Below are 16,380 nucleotides of genomic sequence, written 5' to 3' on the forward strand. Positions count from 1 at the left end.
TTGTTTTGGTCAATTTTAGTATCGGTAGTTTTTGAGTGTTTTTAATTGTTTGCTTGGTGCTTTTGAGTCTCCTAAAAGTGGATCAGTTTTTGGTGGCTCCACTTTGTTAGCATTGTTTCTTTCTTATGTTTATGTTGATTTGTGTTAGAAACTTTCCCACATCAAAATTAAATGATTCCAAGTTTTTCTTTTCAGAATCATTAAAAAAGAAAGAGGCATATTATGGTTAAATTTTATAGTTGTAAAAACTTGTCTGACTCGACAGATTAAAATCTAGCCCATGGAAGATTTCATTTATAACAAGATTTAAAAAAAAAAAATCAACTCAAGTGTCTGATTTTTAAAAAAAATCAAAATTCGGATTGACTTGTTGATTCACGTGTTGATCCACTCAACTAATAATCAAAACCTGGATCAGGTAAAATTCCAAGTTAAATCTTATAAATATGGTAAACTTAAAACTTTAATTTGTAAAGTTTGAAAACTTTATTTTAATTTATAACTTTAAAACACAAGATTGATTATTAGTTTCCATTAAAAAGATAAATGGTTTTACCGAAACTAACATTCACTAAAAATTCATGGTAATTGTGAAACATTATTGAATTCATTAACTAAGAAATTCAAGACAGTGGCCGCACTTAAAAGGTGCATTGCACCAACCTGATCAATGCTTTGATTCCTAGAGGGATTCAAACATTAATGCATGTCAACATAAAACGAGAGGTCACACTTCGATTAAATGAAGAAAACAGGAAGTCTCATGGAGTCCTCTATATATAGCATTCCACCGTTGTTGTTTTTTCTACCACCACACTAGAAAGTTATTGAAGTTTTTCTGGAAAAATTTAAGCAAATGGATCAGAGAGAGAGCAGCTTTTCTGCAGGAAGAAGCTATGCGAGGCCTGTGTTCGCTACACCGAAGGAGGAAGTCAAGACAGGGAATGTGAAGTTGGAAACTTCAGTAGAGAATAAACCATGGTTTGCTGTTCCTTCTGTCAGTGTGAAAGCTGAAGAAAAGCCTGCTGTTTCTCTTAAGAAACAACCTGTTAATTTCTATTCCCGTTGTTATGGTGGTTAAACATTGGATGTCGGCAAGTTATTAATAGGGAAGTTGGATCTTTTACACAGTTGCTTTTTGTTTGTTAATATGGCCATTTAGGGTTTCCTGTTTCTCAGTTCCTACAGCTGGGTCTTGGTTTGTGTCCCATTTTGTTATTGCTTCTGATGAAGAAAGTTGGTTTGTGTAAGACTTCCCTTATGAATAAATAATTCCTGGTTTCATTACTCTTTCTCTTACTCTCATGGAATATCTTTCTTCGGTTTAACAATCTTCACAAAACAGAATGGAATTAAACATAAAATGGATAAAATCAGCAGTTTGAGCATCATTTTATTAAAATGGTAGTCCTAAAATCATGCATTGACAGATGCTCTGTACTAGCCTTTCTACATCTTACCGCTTAACAAAGCTTTTAAACATACATTCCACTGCCCTTCGTTGCCGTTTCCATAATTCCACGGCAACCATGACCCAATACACATTCTTCTATACAGCACAGCCATAGACACATGCTGGAAGCTTGAGGAACTGATGTTCATGCTTTTATGAGATTTGACAAGTACGGTCTCACAAGCTTTTTTAACAATAAAATGAGAGACCATTTATGTTAAAAGAAATTAGGGGTTGAAACAGGTACCCTCTAGATTTGAATGTCTTGAAAATACATCGGCTAAAATAGTATTTAGTGTTAGTCCGCCGCCCCTGAATTTCCTTGCTAGGTTTTCTGCTGCTTTCACAAATTCTCCCCTCCTTGCACTTTCATAGGCATTCGTGCAGCTTAGCTTGCTGAAACTCCTTTTAACTTATGCAGGATGTTAAAAGGTTGTTAGATGCTTCGTTCATTCTTGAATTGCAAGCCTTGCTGTGAAGGACACACGGTATTGCCAGTGTGATAATCAAGAATAATCGCTCAATCAAAGTAAAACTGCAGACTTATCCAATAACACTCTGCCCTGGTGTCTTCTTGACATTCTTCTCCCTCATCATCCCTCGTACATTTGCAACTTTGTCCCATCTCTCTTCCTCTGCATACATATTCGACAACAACACATAGTTGCCAGAATTCCATGGTTCAAGATCAATAAGCTCTTTTACTGCAAGGTGTGCAAGCTCTACATCACCATGAGTACGGCAAGCACTAAGCAAGGAACCCCATAGAGCAGCATTTGGAGCTCCCCCAGGCATGATTCTAATCAGGTCATAAGCCTCCCTCACACATCCACTACGCCCTAGGAGATCAACCATGCATCCATAGTGCTCAAGTTTAGGCTCGATTTGATGATGCTCCACCATTGAAGCAAGCAATTCCCTCCCTCTTTCAAACAGTCCTGCATGAGCACAACACGATAAAACCCCAACAAATGTCGCATCATTGGGTCTTACCCCTTCGTTCATCATCTCCTCCAACAATTCAACCCCAAGTTCACCATTTCCATTTAAAGCCAAACCCGAAATTAATGTGTTCCAAGAAATCACGTTCTTTCGAGGCATCTCATCAAATACCCTTCTAGCAGTCTCAAACATGCCGGATTTATTGTAAAAATCCACTAGTGCATTGCCCACAGCTACAAAATCTCGATAAAGCCCACTTGATTTTGCATAAGAATGAATCCATTTCCCAACATCAACAGAACCCAAACGAGCACAAATAGGCAGAACAGTAACTACGGTTGCCTCATCAGGCTTAAATCCCCAATCCAGCATATCATGAAAAAGTCCTAAAGCTTCACTATCCCGCCGACTTTGTGCTAGGCAAGAAATCATGATATTCCACGAAACAACACTCCGCTTTCTCATCTGTCTAAACAAACACAACCCCATATCAACATCCCCTCTCTTACAAAACCCATGAATCATCAAATTCCAAACAATCACATCTCTTTGATACATTTCATCAAACACTTTCTCAGCATCTTCCATTACCCCACAAGAACTATACAACTCTATAACCCCAATTCTTATTGCGCTAAAACCCTCGAACCCAACAACAAGAACCTCCTTGTGCATACATTTCCCAAGTTGAAGCACACCAAGACTTGAACACGCCTTAAGCAAAGGCGCAAGCGTGTACTCATCCGGCCAAATACCTCGATTTTTCATTGAAGAAAACAAACGGAAAGACTCTTCAAACGGTCCATTTAAAGAATACCCTTTAATCATTGCATTGAATAGGATTATAGTGGGGTTCTGGGTTTGCTTAAAAATCCGATTCGCATAGGCCATTTTGTTTAGTGACCCGCAAATGGAGACGAAATGGGAAAGGATTTGGTTGAGTTGGTTGAGACCATGTCGAAGGAAATGTGCGTGTATCTCACGGAGCTGTGTTCGGGTTTCGCGCCCGTGGAGAAGGCGCAAGATGTTGCGCTCAATCTCCCTGCAAGCTCTGCTCATCCTTCCTCTTTCTGTTTTACTTGTAACAGAAATTTAAAGTGAGCTGGGGTTTGGCGGGAGTTCATTAACTGTAATTTAAAAATGGCAAAGCCCTTCTTGTTTTTTTGGATAGTGGTTTTAACTTTATTATAAGGTTAGCTTGGTTTTGAAAATAGACCAATAGCTAATGAAATTGAAAAATATTTTGAATTTATTTTTTAAAATTAATTAGGTTATTTAAAATAATTTTTTAAAAACTTGATTTGAATTAGATTTTAGATCGATTAAATTCTAAATTTACCTGTTTCAATATAATATCAATAATTAAACTTGAAAATCTAATATTATATTCAATAATAATATTTGAAGAGTACTCCAATTAGTCGCCATATACAACTCATAAAAATTAAATAGCTAGCCATTGATGGAGCTCCAATGCTCCGTGAAAAAACAGGAGCCATAGTAGCGTGAATGTCCATGCTCCAAGGAGAGCGTGTAATTTAAGTGGCTAAGTCGAGCTTCTATGATTGTTTTCCATTGGAAGCTCAGAGCTAGCTTTTATTTTCCTCGGTGCATCTCCCTTTTCGTTGTGACTAACGCGATTAACATAGTCATCCAACACTCACAATCTGCCTGTTAAATTGGAGGAGATTATATTAGTATCAAATCTCTTCTCTGCAGACAGTGCTTTCTTTTTTAATTTGTCCCGCTGACACATGCAGACACTCACAAGCTGCATGATTTTATCTCTAGTTTGATTCATCTATGGTTTCTTCAAAACCTGGCATGCTACTTTCAGGCATGGAGATTGGAGAAGTATTTGAGTTTATTGTTTGCTTGGCCCGAGTTTAACTCATTACCCAGATGCAGTATTAGCTGTGGTTTTAGCAGTGAAGATGGGATCATCTATTTATTTCGTTTTTATAACGTGCTCTGTTTGCATAATATCCATGATCTTTGCTTGGTGAAAAGGCCATCCATGAAGAAAATTGGCACTGCTTTGATGGCTTTGCCCTGTTTATGATCTTTTCCACCCCTTCCATGGATATTGTTTTCTGTTCATTTCTAACAAATTGTGCAGTGCAAATGATTGATACTAATGTTTTTGTCTTTGAATTACTTCTTTAAGAATAGAGTTGATCCGATGAATAGAAGCATGGAAATGCCGAGTGTTAGAGAAACTGTTTAAAATGAAAATAAATAAATTGTTCGAAACACTGTTTTTAAAATATTTATTTATTTTGTATAGAAATAATATTTCTAATATATAACTATACCCTCTAAAATCTCTAAAAAAACATTAAAAATAAAATAAAATAATATATATCTTTTCGTATACGTATTCTGTGTGCAGTAACATATTTATTAGACTTGAAAACATTATAACAAAACATTATATTTATTAATAAAATTATATGATTTTTAATGAAATAATTATATTTTAAATTAAATTAAAAAATTATTATTTAGTTTTATTACAACAGTTATAAATGTTAAAAACTATTATTTAAACATACTAAGTATCAAATGTTATCTTTTAATATTATAAATATTTATATAATAGTGTTAAAAAAACTCATTAATAGAGCTTATTTATCATAGTTTTCACTTAACTTACACAATAAAAACTTACATTTATGTTTCTTTTTAATATGAAATTTTTATTATTATTATTCATTTACAAACTACCAATAACTGTAATGATGTGATTGATAAAACGAAACCATGGCTGATGGCTGAAATTGTAGATCCCGGGGATTGTGGATTGGTTACCTTGCCTAGCAGCACAGACACCTCCAGCAAGGTGCTTTGAGATTCTTCTAATGTTCATGCTGTACCGCCTGATTTTCTAGTCTGATAATATGTCAACCTTCTCATTTTTCTATCCAGGTGGTTCGTCTTCTATACACAAATTCTGGTGCTGGCATGCTGGCTCCAGGAGCAAATGGTATTCAGAAGCTTTGGAAGTGGCCACACGACGAACAAAATCCAAGTGGAAAGGTAATATGTGGTAAAACAAGTTTGTTGATATCTAAAGTTATATAAAACAAGTAGCTAAACTGAGTTTTCGCCGGCCAGAACTTTGAGATCGGCTTCCTTCGCACCGGTGGCCCTTTCGCTGCACACAGCAACAGCAACAGCATTAGACCACACTTGTATACCAATCCATCTTCTAAAAACACCCAAGTCGGGAAAAACTAAAACAAACCCCTTTCGCTGCACACACTACCAACAACATTAAACCATAATTCTATACCAATCCAGCTTCTAAAAAACCCAGTTCGGAAAAAACTAGAACAAAAATGAACAAATGCAACTATTTGCTTGTTAGAGAAATGTTTTTCCGTGAGGTAAAGTTTTTAATGTGAATTAATTGTTTAATACAAACCATTGTTTTGAAATATTGGAGTAAATTAATTTGTATCCAAAAATTACATAAAAACCAGAAAAAGGAAGGAAACCGAAACGGAGGTGAATGAATTAAGGACAGAGTTATAATTGGCTGAAATTGATCTGAAGGGGATTATCGAGGAAGCTCAAAATACAGATACATTCATAGGAGACGAATTAATACCTCCCCATGCCGGCTGTCTCCCCCCCTGTTCCTTTTTCTTGCACTTTATTCAATTTCATCGATTCCTGTCTTTAAAATCGCGAAGAGAAGATGTGATATGCTCAGAGAGAACAGTTATACAACGGAGCGGACACTCCAAAGACGCATTAAAGATAAGTTGGGTATAGTTTCTTATTGTGTGTCAAGAATAAATCCCAAGAACAGTTATACAACTGAGCGGACACTCCAAAGACGCATTAAAGATAAGTTGGGTATAGTTTCTTATTGTGTGTCAAGAATAAATCCCAAGAACAGCAGTTTCAATGGAAGGAGTTTTTGAAAGATTTTGCGAAGATGGACAGATGGGTTATACAACGGAGCGGACACTCCAAAGACGCATTAAAGATAAGTTGGGTATAGTTTCTTATTGTGTGTCAAGAATAAATCCCAAGAACAGCAGTTTCAATGGAAGGAGTTTTTGAAAGATTTTGCGAAGATGGACAGATGGGTTGCCGATGATCTGTGACAGATTAATTTGGTGGGATCATACAAACGTGCGATGGTTTTAGGAATGGGTCATCATCTTGTGAGCCTCCGGTTGAAATCTCTGTCTGCACTGGTTGAAGAGGTTAGTCATTCATTAATTTATTTCTTTAATTAGGTAAATTTATATTTTCAGGAGGAGTTAGATTGGATGGAATGACTGGATAATGAGGAGCACAACTTGCGAAAGTGAGTTATACAAACAGCTTTATGATAAATAAATAAATAAAGGATTTTGATCAGTAGCTCATTGTTATGATTATACTTTGCTATTTCTTCAGCCTGTGTCATATTTTAATCTTAAGCTTTCAATTTCTTATCTCCTTGCTTTAATATTCTATAGAGTAGTTTCTCTGGTCTGAGGTTTGCACGGTGATTTAACTTGGAAAGCCTCTCTGGTCTGAGGTTTGCACGGTGATTTAACTTGTATAGCCTCTCTGGTCTAAGTACTCCTCTGGGTCCAATTTTCTTCGGAATGTGTTATGAACACCAGCAGCAGCCTATTTATCTAACAAGAACAAAAGAAGAATTTATTTATTTCACTTAAAGTGAAACTTACAATACAAATTTGAGCTTGAAAACTAAGAAAAATTGAAAAGAATCTAAACATTAGACCTTCTTAACACTGATTTCTGTTTTTGGAATCAATATGAACTAGATCTTTTATTAGAAAATCAGGAGAGCATGTTGGGTGTTTGGTCTAGTGGTATGATTCTCGCTTCGGGTGCGAGAGGTCGTGAGTTCGATTCTTGCAACACCCCTTTTTTTTTAAGCTTCTTCTCCATCTTTGATGAACATTCATGTAATGGCTGAGAGCACAAGAGCAGAACTTGCCATTCATATCATCGTCTTGAGTTTTTGTTCATACAAGTCCAAATATAGAAATGCAAGCAAGACTCAGTTTCAATAGTTAGAAGAAGGATGGAAGACGTTCCGTTTTTCACACATTCTATAGTCGCTCAGTATCTTTGTCTCATTTAGAACTAAATTCAAAGTTTCCAACACCCTGCATCCGTCATTAAATGCCAAAGAAAAATTAATTTGATATATTAATATTAAAATTTAATTAAAAAAAGATTGTTTTTGTGACAGGAGTATTGTTTGCAATTATCTGGGGAATGTTAACCCGTATATAAATAAACCCTTATAAATTAGAACAGTATTTATCAATCAACTTATAAATTATTTAAATTTCAGATATAAGTCGGGATTGAACAAAAAATATAGGTGAGATTGGCTTAGAAGTTAGGTTGTGGCCATATCTATTATAATAGCTAGAAGATAATCGAAAACAATTTCATGCCACAGAAATTATTTTAAGAATTTGGGAGAATTTTGAGATTACTATAAAAATATAATAGATTGAGAATTTTAATAAAACCTTGGAGTTTTTGAAAGGGTAAAGATTTAGAAAATAAAGTAAAGGAGGAGAGGATTGGACGATAGGATATGGGTTTTGTGAGAAGAGAAAAAATCATGTGAAAATTATGATTTGATTCATTTAGGAATAAAAAATATATAATTATTAATTATTAAAAAAAATCATGCATGACAATAAGCATATTATTAACAAAATCAACAAACTTCGTGATTTATACTTTTTATAATTCTTACATTTTCAATAAAATAATTTTTTCTTTCTCACTTTTTTCTATGTTTATCTCATTTTCTTTTCTTTTTTTTCATAAAGTTGTTGATGATTACTGGTATCACATTTCTCTACATTTCTTTGTACGGATTATTTTAAAAAAAAATGAATGGTTTTTTAAAGATGAATAAGAAAGAAAAGTTCTTTTATTAAGGCATGAATTAAAATTGAAAAAAAAATGAATGGGATGGTGTTTTCACTGTACATACAGATTAAGTGCACTATGAAGGGGATTAGTATAATTACTGTTTTTCCCTTCACAACAAATTTTTACTTGCTTGGCTTATGAGGGTATTTTTGTAATTACACAAGAAGCTATCGGTGATTGTAATATTTATTGAGGTTAAAAAAATCTTTTACTTTTTATTAGTACGGTACCCTTGAAATCTAAATAAATCTACATTTGCTTGAGAGGTGAGTTCATCTTTTTGTTTTAAAATGCACAATAAATTTATTTGGTTACATCTTGAATAAGAAATTTATTAACTTGGATAGGTTTTATTTGTCTTTTTAAAGTGGTAATTTTGTTATTATAGGATGAATGCAGGGGTAATTTTGTATTTTAGATGCATGTAGAGGATTTAGAAGGTTGAAACTCTACAATAACATGGGTGTTTAAAAGAACACGACGTCTCCGTCCATATTAAAAGCTATGTAAGTGTTTCGTGGGGCGGTTTGGCTCTAGCAACATTGTTCTTTTTTTTGTTCTCTCTCTCTCTCTCTCTCTCTCTCTCTCTCTCTGCCTCAAGAAAGGCATTGGCGAAGAAAAAAAATGTGATCCTCTTATTATTTTGGGTTATCAAATTCATTCTTCTTTTTATTTTTTTTATATGATTTGCATCTTAATTTTTTTTTTGCAAACTTTAAATTTGTTTTTGGTTTCTCCCTTGATTAGAATGATATTTGCCTTCTTGTTTTGTTTTGATTTCAAATTTGATTCCTTTTCTTTTAATTTTTTAATTTTTATTTTTACTTCTTTTGAAGAATATTTTAGTATTTGCAATTTCAATTTTTTTTTTAATTTTATACTATGACACTGAAATGTTATTTTTAATTTTGTTTTGGTTTCAGATTTGATCTATTTTCTTTTAATTTTGGGTTTTTGTTTTGATTTCTTTTATAAAATATTTGATTTTAAAAAAATTTCATCATTAAATCAATTAATGTTATTTTCTCCCTTATTTTTGTATATGACATTTAGTTCTTATTTTTTTATATTACTATTTTTTAGGGGGTTTTTTGTCAAATTTAGTTTTTTTTCAATTTTTCTTCTAAAATTAAATTTATTGAGAATTAAGATAGGTAATTATTTCTAGTTGGATTAGCTCATGACACCGCATTAACATGTTTTAAAGGTTAACCAATGTGATGTTGGCTTTTTTTTCTTTCTAACTGATTTTTTTTTTATCCTTTATACTTTACATTCTTTCTTTTTCCCATTTTTTATAAAAATTTATCACGGTCCCATTCATGTTGCTTGTATTTTTTTTTTGGATTATCCTGGGGCCTCAAGCAGCTCAACAATATCGATTATTCATGCAAAAATAGCATCGTAAAATACTGACTTGACAGGTCAATCTATGACCTGACAAACCAGTTAAAACAAATACTGTTTGGAATTAACCAAATCAACTCGTAATCTAGGCATTGAGAGAGGTAATGGGTGGAGAGGGGTATAATAACTTTGATTCAATCCGGCTTCTCAATATGCACAAATCTCCCTTCCCCGCTTCTCGAGTGCCACTAGCCAGGCTCACAGATCCCATTAATCAACAGGCAGTCAAGTGGAGCTGGCTACTCGGGTATTCGTCTATTCGAGGTTGTTTCAAGAGTGGATTTTTAGGGCAGTAAGAAATTCGTGTAAAGTTGAAAAATATGTGGCAGCGAGGTGAAAGGGATTCTCTGAAAAGCTCACATGGATAGTTCATAACTCAACATAGCCACCCAGAAAAGCTTGTATTGCATTGGACCCCACTACGTAGGCCTAAATGAGGGATTTTCTTCCTCTGAGAAAATGTAGAAACAGACAAATGGGTGCTCTCCAAAGCTTCTACCAAGCCTACAGCCTGTGATTGCGGCTGTTCGTTTGACAGGAAACTGGATTTTCTTTGCAATAAACTAGGTTTCTCCAAAAGCAGAAGCTTGAAACCTCGTTATAAAACCTTTTGTTAGTTGCCAAAGAAAACTTCTGTTATAGTTACAGTCATTAAACCAGTCAGAAACAAGGTACAGAGTGTATTAACCTGTTGCTGCTCCTTTTTAACCGAATCATAGTGTATAAATTCTCCTTCTGAGTTGGTTAGATTTCAAGTCGGTTCATTAAGTTAATCCTGGTTTAGCTATATAACTAAGATTACAGTTTTCCTATCATTTCAGGAGAGAAAAAAAAAAGCTCTTATTCAATAGCTGGCCAAACTTTCTTTGACATAAATTGTTTGACGAGGGAAATTCCCTTTTTTTAAAAAAAAATGAAAAAAACAGAGAAAGGAAACAGCCTAGGCAGATAGTGATAGAACAATATGTTGAACTTCAAATAGACTTTTCAGGTCCGACCCATGACTTGTGTCATCATTTTGATTCTTACGATAACATGGAAACTTGGATACGAGCCCGCCCATGTACAATAATGGAGTTGAGGGGCCATGATGTGATTTTGCCACTATTTTTTCCCAGGCTAAAAATTCATATGTCCCAATTTGATGGACCTGTCACCTAACACATGTAAGGTTGATGCTCAGATTTGAAAAGAATGTTTAATTGATGAGATGAAAATAAAATATAAAAATAATTTATTTCTAAAATAGTTTTTAAAAGAGAGAAATATAACCTCCCTTGTCCTTGCAGAAGGGTTCAAAACGGGAAGGATAAAGAGTAAATGTTCTCCATTATCCTTTCAAAGCGAGAAGAACAGGGAACATGCTCTCCATGTCTCAATCTTTTCTATTCCGTACACTTCCTGTATTTGTTGACCGGCTACTTTCAGATATGTATAGTACCAGTAGCAAAGCCTTCATTTGCATGGTTAAAATGAGAAGACACAAAAAAAATAAAAGAAAAAAACGAAGGGTTTCTCCTGAGTGTTCAAGTTTACGATAACGATTGGTTTTTTTTAGATATAATTTAGAAATGCATCGAAAATTATTTTTTACATCAAAAAGTTCATGTTGTTACTTGTTACTTAGGCTGTTATGTTCCTTCCAAGTATTCAGACAAGGGTCAATGAAGGAGGACATCAACAGACAATTAAGTGGAGTTTTCTCATCTTTTATCCTTTGTGAAATGATGGGGTGAAATATAATGATCAAAGGATGAGAGGCCCAGATGGAAGAATCCAAAAAGAAGTGCAAAAATTTGCTAGGGAAGTTTAGAATGACTACAAACTATATCAAGATCAAGCATGTCTCATTATCTCCAACTCCTTTATGTCATTGTCTCATCATCTCCTCTACGGGACCATGTCCATGTCCATGTCCATGAAACACCATGCCCCATTTAAATAAGATTACAAAGCACCCATTAATTAGCAAACTCAATCTACATCTAGCTAGATTACTGGTGCGGATTGATCAAGGCAGAATAATTTAAAGATGATGAAGGGACAGTGAGATTCTTGATGGCCCCAGATTTTCCAAAGTTTGTCAAGTGATCTTAGATTTTGAAAAGGCAAATGGGTCACCTCACCCTCTTTACCAATGTCTCTACATCACTATTCTCGTGCAAAATATCACATGTGCATATCAATATGAAATTGGGCAAGCAAGATACAGCCAAAACAACATGAAATCCCTTTATAATTGTGGGTCAATTTCGGAGGCATCATCGTGTAATTGGAGGTGATAGGGGACCTTTACTACCTAACATCACAGAATTATGTGTCCTCCAACCATGTGGACGATATTATTGATGCAATAATCCAATTAGTGCACTGTTTCACATTAATCCCACTTGTGATTTACACCTAATATTATCACATCTCAGTCAAATTAGAACTTGGTGCAGAGGGAAGTAATTACTGGTAGAAAGTGATATTGATCTTTCTCTAGGCTTAAAACACCCTATGAGAGAAAGTACAAAATACATAGATCAGGGACAAACTTCTCTTTTAAGCTAAAAGAGAAGAATATCCATCAATAAATACATAAAAATACAACAAGATTTAACAGAAAGGAAAGTAAATTAAAAAAAAAATCATAAAATGTATATACAAGTTCCTTTTAACACATTTGATTACTTAATTACCTGGATGAAACAGGATTCAAAGCTCTAGCAAATCCATTCATAGCTCCATAACCCTTTGAACTGAACCCTAAACACCCCAGTAAACCTTGTCTGTAAGGCAAAAATGTCTTCTTTCTCATCTCCTCAGCTTGTGCTTTACTTGCCTTATAATGTAACTCATGTGGTGATGCTGGTACTCTCCTCTTGCCTATTCCATTCATTGGCTTCTTCCCTGAAGAAGAAGAAGAGCCATGCCCACTATTTCCCTTCACTTTCTGACTCTCACTACCAACATTAGACCTACTATTGTTGGTGCTGCTGCTGCTGCTAGCCTTCTCTTTTGACACACCAAGTTGGACACCAGTACTTTGTTTCTTACTCTTCTCCTTGACCGGTGAGAAGGAAAAGTTAGACCAAAACTTGTTGTTGCTCCTCCCTTCACTCTTGCTTCTATAAAGAAGATCTTTCAAAAAAACCCATTTTTTTGAGTTCCTTCCAGCTGATGATGACCTTGAAGATGATGCAGAAGCTGGAGGAGTATCAGTGCCACCACTAGTTGTAGCCTCATCAAGCTTGAGACTTTCATCATTAACTTCCAAAGAAGTAATAGACCCATCAATTACGTTCTTGTTTTCTTCACCATAATCTTCAAACTCAAAAGAAGTGCTTCTCAATGGTGACATGGATCTTGTTCTTCTACGTAAAGATTTGTTCTTTAACCTCAGATCTCTTCCTCTCGACATACTTTCACCATGAGCACCAACCTTTCTCCAACCCTTCATGAATTCATCTTCATTACTACTATCTCCATCTTCCTCTTCATTTTCAAGATCCATCAAAGGAGCTAACACCTGGGGTCTCTGCAAATGAGAAGACAACTTCATGGGGCGGATCTGACCATTCAGGAAAAGCTCATCAGCTGAACTCATGGATCCGGGTTGACCCGACCCGGTCGAGCCAAACCGTGCAGAGAATTCAAACTCATAACCAATAGCGACACTATTATCAGGCGAAGAAGCAAAATTCGCCATTGCCTTTTCCGCTGATGTCATTGCGAAATGCCTTGGACTTGCCGGACAACTATAAAAGAACCCGCCGTTAACGGGTCCCGATCCGGGTCGACCCGGGCTAGAAGGCGCGCTAACATAAGGTGTGGAACAAGCACTGTCAAAGTCTTCAGTAAAGTAATGGGTTTCTAAAGTTTTGCCATTGTAAGGGTTTCCAAGGTCTGTTTTTGGGTCTGGTGTAGAGGTTTGGCCATTTTTGTTCTTACTCTGGGTTTCTTGCAGCTCCATTTTTCTTTGCTGTTTGTGTAAGAACGACAGAGAGAGAGGGAGAGACAATTGTTGGGGTTGCAAAGTGCCTGTGTTGTGCAAGTAAATAGGGGTTTTGAGACTTGGTTGGGTTCTTAAATTGCCCTTGAAGATGATGAGTTATAACATCTAATGCCATTGTCTTTTTCATTATCTTTGACTAATGACAATTAGATTTTGGAAATTAGAAATCCTTAAAAAAGAAATTAAATGGGTTTTACATGTTTTGGAATTTCCAAATAATGCCATTTTTTTATTTGTCAAATTCAAATGGAAAGAGGTACATTGAATTTGTGGGTTTTAATTATCAAAGGGGGAGAATTTGGGATTTTTATTTCTTAATCATCCCATGAAAATTTCAGGAGTTTGATACAAAAATTATTTTTGACATCAGCACATCAAAATGATTTGAAAATATCAAAAAATATTAATTTAAAGTAAATAAAAAAAATTAAAAAAAAATTCAATTTTTTTCAAAAACACTTTTAAAACACAAAAATAAAGAGGAATTACTTGAAATGTCGATATAACAACTAATTTATCTAGAATTTAGTTTAAGCTAAATTTTATTTTAAATGAATTAATTTAATTAAATATGACCACATGTTCAAACTCCAATAAAAATTTATATAGCTACCTCTAAAGATTTTTTTTTTTAACAATGTTAATTCATTTAATTTTTATTAAAATAATATTATTTTGAGATTAAGTTAATAAACTTGTGAGCCAAATCTTACATGGGACTCAACGGCTATAATTTTAATAGTATACTTCAAAATGCATCGGGTAGACTATTAATTGAAGACAAGAATCAAAGGTACATTGAACTCATAAATTTAGACCATATATTTTTGGCCAAAAAAATTAGTTACTATTTTGTGATTTGATTGCAGAAAGAATTGAACAAGAATCATTTGCCAGCCCATATGCAATGTTCATGTAACCACCCTCCTTTGATGACCAGGACTTTTTACAAAATCTTTAATGATTCAGGAATTATTTTCCAATTTAAATATTAAATATCTCAAACTTCGAGGGAAAGCTTCTTTGGAAATGATTTTGAAATTATATTTTTAAATTTTTTTATTTTTTCATTTAAAATTATTTTTTTATTATTTTTATATTTGACGTTAAAAATAATTTTTAAAAATAAAAAAAATATTATTTTAATATATTTTTAAATAAAAAATATTTTAAAAAATAACTGTTATTAAACTTTTAAAATATCAAAAATAATAATAATAATAATAATAATAACACTGCCGTCTTCTCTTTTCGAGATATTTTTGTTTTGAAAAGAAACTAGCCCACAGAGGACAAACTAGTGATCTTAGATTAAATTTTATTCTTGCAATATCTAAAATTTTATATCGAGATTTCACTCTCAGGCATATCAAACGATTTTTGTCTACAAGTTCATCGAGTCCCAAACTTTTATTTTTATTTATCGAGAAATAGATGTGATTATTTTTAGTTTGGTTTGATTTTTATTAAAAAAATAACCAAATTAAATTAAAAAATAAAACTGAAACCGGTTCAAATTGACTGGTTTTGGTTCGGTTTGATTTTTTAGAACAATACCAGTTCAAACTGGTTTGACTCGATTTTGGCTTGGTTTTTTTCCGGTTTAGCTCGGTTTTTTTTCCGGGTTTTTTCGGTTCGGTTTTTTCAGTTTTAGGTTTATAAAATCAAAACCAAACCGGTCGGTTTTTTTAAAATTTTAATCAGTTTAATTGGTTTGTTTTCACAATTTTGTTTTTTTAATTATTTATTTTCTGGTTTTTTTATTTTTTTCTCACCCCAATCAAGAAGTCTATTAGAATCTAAACTGTAAGGGAACGTTTGGGAACGTGGCTGCGGCTGCGTTCCCAAAAAATTTGAATTTTTTTTTTTTTACTAAAATTAAATATGGTTTGTATGTTTTGGATCGTTTTGATGTGCTGATATCAAAAATGATTTTTAAAAAATAAAAAAATATCATTGACATGTATTTTAACACAAAAAATTATTTAAAAAGCACTCACAACCACACTACCAAACACACTGTAATTGTTCAAGTTATATTGAATTGCTTTCCCTTCACTATCCTTCCGGCACGGAGTTAATGAGCCATTATTTGTACGAACAATTAATGATAAAATTTATAACCATTCGGCGGAGAGCATAAAGTGTTTTTTAGCAAGGATAAATCGAGGCAAAAAAGAGGAAGCAGGAAGCAGAATGTCATGAAAAAAGGTGTAAACATTGAGAGAAGAGTAGGGATCGAGGTGGGAAAACGGGAAAGCGAACATGGACAAGAAATTTACGAGCAAGGCAGCACGTTTGGCCTCCTGCCATGGCCATTTGTGTGGGTCTTTTTGTGCTTTCTCTATGATGTCATACACTCCCTCTCCTCCCCCATGAAGGCCATTTGGCCTGTCACATGTGACCTGTCCTTGTTCCATTCTCCATGGCAGGATGTGTATATATACATCAGAAGGGTACATCTTCCATCCTCAGCCCTCTGATCTCCTCGAGATCCACGCATAGTACACTGATCATGCAGGGGGTCACCACTCTCAGAAAGAAAACCTAGCTAGTGGAGCTCGACTCGTTTGGAACTTGCAATTTTTCGAGTGATGGATGGAGAGTTGACATTCTGGGTGTTAGTTAATTAATGGTATAAATCATT

At 34.2% G+C, this 16,380-nt stretch overlaps 2 protein-coding genes and 1 non-coding gene across 3 annotated transcripts; 1 reads left to right on the plus strand and 2 right to left on the minus strand.

Annotated features, from left to right (window-relative positions):
• Window positions 1-1,364: 1,364 nt before the first annotated feature.
• Window positions 1,365-3,553, minus strand: LOC18098607 (pentatricopeptide repeat-containing protein At1g09190). The gene has a single exon (XM_006382352.3). The coding sequence runs from the start codon at window positions 3,452-3,454 to the stop codon at window positions 1,997-1,999; it is 1,458 nt and encodes a 485-aa protein (XP_006382414.1). The 5' UTR covers window positions 3,455-3,553; the 3' UTR covers window positions 1,365-1,996.
• A 3,666-nt stretch (window positions 3,554-7,219) lies between these two features.
• TRNAP-CGG (transfer RNA proline (anticodon CGG)) lies at window positions 7,220-7,291 on the plus strand. The gene has a single exon. It is a non-coding gene; the product is annotated as a tRNA-Pro (tRNA).
• Window positions 7,292-12,178: 4,887 nt separating this feature from the next.
• Window positions 12,179-13,765, minus strand: LOC18098609 (uncharacterized). The gene has a single exon (XM_006382354.3). The coding sequence runs from the start codon at window positions 13,689-13,691 to the stop codon at window positions 12,414-12,416; it is 1,278 nt and encodes a 425-aa protein (XP_006382416.1). The 5' UTR covers window positions 13,692-13,765; the 3' UTR covers window positions 12,179-12,413.
• Window positions 13,766-16,380: the final 2,615 nt, after the last annotated feature.

The sequence above is a fragment of the Populus trichocarpa genome, chromosome 5 (genome assembly GCF_000002775.5).
Source record: "Populus trichocarpa isolate Nisqually-1 chromosome 5, P.trichocarpa_v4.1, whole genome shotgun sequence".
In the NCBI taxonomy this organism is placed as follows: domain Eukaryota; kingdom Viridiplantae; phylum Streptophyta; class Magnoliopsida; order Malpighiales; family Salicaceae; genus Populus; species Populus trichocarpa.